We start from the raw sequence: 6,991 nt of genomic DNA on the forward strand, positions 1-6,991 counted from the left end.
ATAAATTAGCTTAAAAAGGAAAACTAACATGGCATTAGGAAAATAAAAATATTAAATAAATAATTATAAAAACTTTATATTTTATCTTCTTTCCTTACACTTTAATTGCCACTTTAAGATATATGCATACTATATTTTAAATAAAAATAACTACAATACAATTTCATTTTAAAGCCATTAGTTATTCACAAATAACAAAACTTAAACTTTATCTATAGATTTAAACCAATATGACATCAATGACTTTATAGTTGATAGATTTGATTTGTTATTTTAATTTATTCAATTGCCATGTCCTCACAATTGTCATCCAAATATTTAAATCAAATTGCTGCATTTTGCCTTAGTTGTGATGTGAAAAATAATTGAGATAATTGATCAATTAATGATATTTTAATTTAAAAAGAGTTGCTGACTAATGATTTATTAATTATCTAAGTGGAGAAAAAAAGGAATAGAATATCTGGATATAGAGAAGAAGAAAAGAAAAAAAATAAATTTATGATAAATTTATAAATAAACTATAAATAAAAAAAAGTAGGAAATCAAAAGATAAAAGACAAAAGTGTGGTACCGTGCAATAGTTGCACCATAGTTTTGTCCCATATTTTAAGGCAATAAATTTAAATGTTGGGAATCTTTCCAAATTCATAATTGTTACATTTATTCTACAAAATACCACCAAATTTCATTTTTACGCTACATTTAGCTCGAATATAGAGGGTTTCATGAGAGTTGCCACTTCATAATTGTTTTGTGATTTTGACTTGATGAATTTGCCATACAAGTGGGGATGTAGCTCAGATGGTAGAGCGCTCGCTTAGCATGCGAGAGGCACGGGGATCGATACCCCGCATCTCCAAATCTATCAAATATTTTATAACTTTTAATGTTTTATTTTACTGCCCGTGCCACATCATGGTCAGGACGGCCGTTGCAGCCGGAGGTGCCCGGCCGCCACATGACTGGTGGCATCATCTACTCGCCGTTGAAGTCAACATCAGAAATTTTTATTTTTTTTTTAAATTAAAAATCACAGCCGACACATACAGGTGGTATTATCGCCTCTCTTGTTGGATAAGGGAAAAAAAAGGACGCGCAGTTCTATGCCACCAACTCTTTCCTCTTTGGAGCTAATAACATCCAAGTCATTCAGTTTTTAAATAATTTCGAATAAGGGAAGAGAGTTTGTTCATTTATATCATATAGGTCCACAACCCCACTCTCTCCTTCACGAGAATCGCATAACTAAAATTTAGATCACTCCATCCATGTGATTGGAATTAAATCCGATATTCATTATATAATCATCTCAAATAATTTGATCAACTAAATTAGTGGATACTTATATACATATTAAAATATAACTCGTAATAAAACAATCAAATAATTTTAATATCACAATTTTTCACTAATATAATGTAATGTTAAAAATTAAGAGTATGTAACTTAGAATTTATTCGATAGTTTTGAAATTAGAACTTTTATAAGTAGCGTTTTAGTAATAAAAATCTATGTCAATTTTTAATTTTTAAAAAGAAGTTTATAAATAACTTAATAGCAAAGTAAAGTAAAATGTTAGAGTAACGAAAATGTACTTTAGAGAAATCATAATAAACGAGCACTTGATAACAAAGGGTACTCCATTGTGGATCGAAATTAGGGTTTTATTTGATACAAATAGAACAACCATGTAATCATGTGAGAAACCATAAAAGATACGGACCTAAGTGCTATTACCCCTTTCCTAGCCGTCAGACTCTGATTCAGATGCAGAGTTATGCCAATCAAGGCTTCAACGTAGTACACACATTCTACAGACTCAACCAAAACTAAAATTGATTTATAAAAAAAAAAAATAATTAATGGCTTCATCAAAAACAGTGAGAAAATTACAGGTGGTATCACCAGTACCAGCAGATATAGACATTGCAAACTCAGTGGAGCCACTTCATATTTCTGAGATTGCCCAAGAACTCAACCTCAAGCCAAACCATTATGATCTCTATGGCAAATACAAAGCCAAGGTGATTGCTTTTTAGCTTTTTATTCATAAATTTATTTATTTTTTTCTTATTGAGTAACTTATATCAGTTGGTCGATTCAGCTTAATGGTTAAAGACATGGTTTTTATGTTTTGATTGGTTTGTTGTGATGAGGGTGTGATTCAAAAACTGCCATGTTCATTTTTATTTTCATTTTTTTTAAAACTTAAGGTGCTTAGTTTTGTTAACATAACAAGTTTGGGTGCGTAAAGTTGAATGCATGTTGTGGATGTTTGTAGGTGTTGCTATCTGTTCTTGACGAGCTTGAAGGATCTGCAGATGGGTATTATGTGGTGGTTGGAGGGATTACTCCAACTCCTCTTGGAGAGGGCAAGTCTACTACAACTGTTGGGCTGTGTCAAGCATTGGGTGCTTTTCTTGATAAAAAGGTAGAGCTTTCAATAGTTACAATTTTAAGGCATTGAAATTGTTTCTCTATTTGCCAATCCATTTAGTCTAGTGTAATATTGAAGTTCCAGTTCTCACACTTAGCTGTACTCCTATATCTGTTCCAAACAATGTACTTTGCAGTTGGGAAGGTTTTGTTATATAACTGTTATTCTGTGTTAAATAAAAACTAAATCTGTATGCTCAAGGAGCATCTACGTATTCATTCCATAAGAAACTGTTTTCTCTAATGATGTTTGAAGATTCCTAATCTCTTCCATTGTATTCTAATCACAGCATCCCTCTACTAGATGTTTTCAATTTCTAGTTTAATAAGTACTTGGTAATGCTGTAAGACCGTAAATTTCTTCTGCAGAAAGGTGAAAAATTGGGTAAATTGTGATTTCAATTGGCCTGGAAATTCTGTGTGTTATGTCTGATGACGACCAATATCAGAGTAGTTAAGAAAGTTGTGTTGAGAAAAACAAGTTTTTGATTTGGAAAACTCAAAAAGTAAAAGATGAAACTCTTTCTGAAGCTAGCTCTCTTTATCTCTCTCTTGCCCAAAGCACCTTGCATTCCTGATGTTCTGCTGGCAACTTTTTTTAATGAACAAATTTTTGTGGGTTGTTCACTATTTCACTCAAATTGTGAGATCATTTCGTATGCATGTGTTCTGCCAATTCAATCTTTGTTATCAGCTGTCCCTTTTATGAGGGGAATTGAACGGACAAATTCACGTGCTTCAATGAGCATGCTCATGGGTCCTTTTATTGTTGTAACAGCACGACTGTCGGCGTTCATTATGCCCTGCTGTTGATAGTAGAGTAAACTACCTGAACAAATTATGTTCTTCTTTCCTAAGTACAAATCTGAATAACCATTTTGTAAATTTCAGACACTAACATACTTGATCATCTGTCTGGATTTCATGCAAAATAAACCAGATTTGGTGGAAGAAACTGTTCACTTTTATTACTATAAGACTTTCCATAAAAAGACACAAGACCCTAACTGTTAGACTAGATGGTGCTCAACAAGTTTAGCACGCGATTCAGCTTTAAAGGAGTTACATGAATGAGCTGCTTGTCAAGTTCCTTAAAATAGGGTATTAATGATTATTAATCTTCAACAGTTAAGACAGAGACTGCCTGTTAGTAATGACCATAGCTTTTTTGTCCATCTAAATCTAATTAATTCAAACAAGTATATTTACTTTGAACTTGCTTTTTCTATCTCAAAAATTATCTTTGTCTGTTTTGTCTGAAAACTAGCTTTTCAGCTCAAAAATAAAAGGAAAAAAGGGGATAAGTTACTATCATGGTTCTGGGTAATTTTAATAGCAGATGAAGCTGTTTTTGTGGTTGTTTCCTCCTTCAACACAGAAGATTGGAATATTTACAGTGATTATCACAGCGCAGAAATTGGAATGTGACTAGTTGCTTTGAATTACTTTGACTGAGTATTTGTTTAGGTGTTATCCTTACCATCTTTATTTGTCAGGTTGTTACATGTCTTCGTCAACCCTCACAAGGACCAACCTTTGGAATCAAAGGAGGTGCAGCCGGTGGTGGTTACAGTCAAGTGATCCCAATGGATGAGTTCAATCTTCATTTAACAGGAGATATTCATGCAATTACAGCTGCAAACAATCTTCTTGCTGCTGCCATTGACACCAGGATATTCCATGAGGCGAGCCAATCCGATAAGGCTTTATTTAACAGGTTATGCCCACCGAACAAAGAAGGAGAACGGAGCTTTAGTAACATCATGTTTAGGCGTCTGAAGAAACTTGGTATCTCCAAAACCAAGCCCGAGGATCTTACGCCAGAAGAAATTAACAGATTTGCTAGGCTTGATATCGACCCAGCTTCTATTACATGGAGGAGAGTTATGGATGTGAATGACCGATTCTTGAGGAAAATTACTATTGGTCAAGGCCCCGAAGAAAAGGGAATGGTGAGAGAAACAGGCTTTGACATTTCAGTTGCTAGTGAGATAATGGCAGTTTTGGCCCTGACAACTTCTCTAGCTGATATGAGAGAGAGGCTTGGGAAAATGGTGATTGGAAATAGCAAGGCAGGTGATCCTATAACTGCCGATGATCTTGGTGTTGGAGGTGCTTTGACTGTGCTAATGAAGGATGCAATCAACCCCACTTTGATGCAGACACTGGAAGGAACCCCTGTTCTTGTTCATGCTGGTCCTTTTGCAAATATTGCTCACGGTAATTCTTCTATTGTGGCTGATAAGATTGCACTGAAATTGGTTGGACCAGGTGGATTTGTCGTCACTGAAGCAGGTTTTGGTGCTGATATTGGAGCTGAGAAGTTCATGAATATTAAATGCCGATATAGTGGTTTAACTCCTCAGTGTGCTGTTATTGTGGCAACAATAAGGGCCTTGAAAATGCATGGTGGTGGGCCACAAGTTGTTGCTGGGAAGCCTCTTGACCATGCCTACTTGAATGAGAACGTGGCTCTGGTTGAAGCTGGCTGTGTGAATCTGGCCAGGCATATTGCAAACACAAAGGCATATGGTGCGAATGTTGTAGTTGCTGTGAACATGTTCGCAACTGATAGCAAAGCAGAACTGAATGCAGTTAGAAATGCAGCTATGGCTGCTGGGGCCTTTGATGCAGTTGTTTGTTCTCACCATGCCCATGGTGGAAAAGGAGCAGTAAGTGACTTACCACCATTAGACCTAACAAACTAAAAGGAAATATTTCTCAATTTTCACCTCTGCAAACTACATAACTGTAAATAAATTATCATTAATCTGCATTGCCCATATTTGGTCTCTACACAGAATTTCTCTGAGGCAATTTGAGCAGGATGAGTTGTTTAACAACATTTACACACCGCCTTTCTGATTCTTGAAATTATTGGCACATCCCACCTATGTCTGAGAATTTCTCATGTTCTGCAGTCTACCTTTGCTTCGACCACTAAGGACTTGTATTATGATTTTTTCTCAGCAAACTAGGAATAGATATTTTCAATCCAAGTGTAATCACATATTTTGAATCTGAAAGACTTCTGTCTATTGTATGACTCCGAGATAGGCTCCTTTCAGGGTGTTCATATTTTATGATAAGACTAAACTGGGAGAATTGGTTGTTGATGTCTTTTGATTAAAAGCTCTATTGATATCATGGTTTTCAGGTGGACCTTGGAATTGCAGTTCAAAGAGCCTGTGAGAATGTTACACAGCCATTGAAGTTCTTATATCCTTTAGATGTCAGTATTAAAGAGAAAATAGATACAATAGCAAGGTCATATGGTGCTAGCGGCGTTGAGTACTCAGAGGAGGTAAATGCTTCACACTTTGTTCCATCAATTCTCCATGGATTGTCAAGTGCATCAGTCTGACTAATTCAATCCTTTCAAAATCTGACAAAAAGCACAAAGTTAAACCAAATATTAAATGTTCCTTTGGGTTGGTGAAAGCAAAATCTAGTTGTAAAATGCGTGTTTTGTCTTTTACTGTGGCATTTCAAATCTATTTTCTTGCCGACGCCTAAAAATAATAGAGGTAGCACTTACCATCCTTTTGAGGAGACAAGGAACTCTTACAGAAAAAAAGCGCATACATATATATGTATGTATGTATGTATGTATTTTGATGAGACCATTATGATAACTTTTGGTCTCCTGCAGAATTTTTGGGATTTACTTTCCTAAACACTTGTCCATTGCCCTTCTTATTGATTTTTGGAACTTGCTTAACTATTCTAGGGCTTAGTTTACTAATTTAAATTATTTCAATCTGTGCAACTAGGCTGAGAAACAGATCGAAATGTACACCGGGCAAGGGTTTTCTGGCTTACCAATTTGCATGGCAAAAACCCAGTATTCATTTTCACACAATGCCGCCGAGAAGGGAGCCCCAACTGGGTTTATCTTACCGATAAGGGATGTAAGAGCTAGCATTGGGGCTGGATTCATTTATCCTTTGGTTGGAACAATGAGTACAATGCCAGGTCTCCCAACAAGGCCATGCTTTTACGAGATTGATGTCGACACTGCAACTGGAAAGGTTGTTGGGCTGTCTTAAGATCCCACAAAGCACTCCCGTGTGGTTCTCAAAGATGCTCTCTTTAGCAGTTCTCGAATGCTCTTGAAGCAACAACTGAGCTGAGGGCTCCCTCCCACCCCATTGCTGTTATTCTAACCTCGATTTGTACACTTTGTGCACCTGTGCTATATGCTGTGTTAATAAGAACCGAACACAAAAGAACCGGGAGAATAAATCTGGTTTCATCTTGCTGCTTTGATTTACCTATGATGTGCATATCCCAACTGATTTGATACCCATCCGAAATTGCCTTTTGTTAGGTTGTTTTTGAATTTTTATTCCATGATCAGTGTGCCGGTTTTGTGTTACCATATCACACAAGTTTGAGGTACAACTTTTTTTTATTCTTCGTATAACCAATACTTAGAAATGTTACATATTTGAGATATCAAAGTTTAAATGCTACCGGGCGGGCCATGCGCGGGCGGTTTGCCATCCTGGGCAAGGATTGACTTGCAAATGTAACATGGAGAGCTTGTCTT

The 6,991-nt window shown here is 36.1% G+C and overlaps 1 protein-coding gene and 1 non-coding gene across 2 annotated transcripts; both read left to right on the forward strand.

Moving 5' to 3' along the window:
• The first annotated feature begins 789 nt into the window (after positions 1–789).
• TRNAA-AGC (transfer RNA alanine (anticodon AGC)) lies at positions 790–862 on the forward strand. The gene has a single exon. It is a non-coding gene; the product is annotated as a tRNA-Ala (tRNA).
• An 818-nt stretch (positions 863–1,680) lies between these two features.
• Positions 1,681–6,712, forward strand: LOC102616080 (formate--tetrahydrofolate ligase). Its single transcript, XM_006492616.3, has 5 exons — positions 1,681–2,027; positions 2,285–2,434; positions 3,936–5,111; positions 5,597–5,743; positions 6,213–6,712. The coding sequence occupies exons 1-5, from the start codon at positions 1,866–1,868 to the stop codon at positions 6,486–6,488; spliced, it is 1,911 nt and encodes a 636-aa protein (XP_006492679.1). The 5' UTR covers positions 1,681–1,865; the 3' UTR covers positions 6,489–6,712.
• Positions 6,713–6,991: the final 279 nt, after the last annotated feature.

The sequence above is a fragment of the Citrus sinensis genome, chromosome 2 (genome assembly GCF_022201045.2).
Source record: "Citrus sinensis cultivar Valencia sweet orange chromosome 2, DVS_A1.0, whole genome shotgun sequence".
NCBI classification, from domain to species: Eukaryota; Viridiplantae; Streptophyta; class Magnoliopsida; order Sapindales; family Rutaceae; genus Citrus; species Citrus sinensis.

Coding starts and splice junctions, on each gene's coding strand:
- LOC102616080 (XM_006492616.3), top strand. CDS start 1,866: ATGGCTTCATCAAAAACAGTGAGAAAATTACAGGTGGTATCACCAGTA. Junction 2,435..3,935: donor GTGCTTTTCTTGATAAAAAG/GTAGAGCTTTCA, acceptor TTTATTTGTCAG/GTTGTTACATGTCTTCGTCA. Junction 5,744..6,212: donor GCGTTGAGTACTCAGAGGAG/GTAAATGCTTCA, acceptor CTGTGCAACTAG/GCTGAGAAACAGATCGAAAT.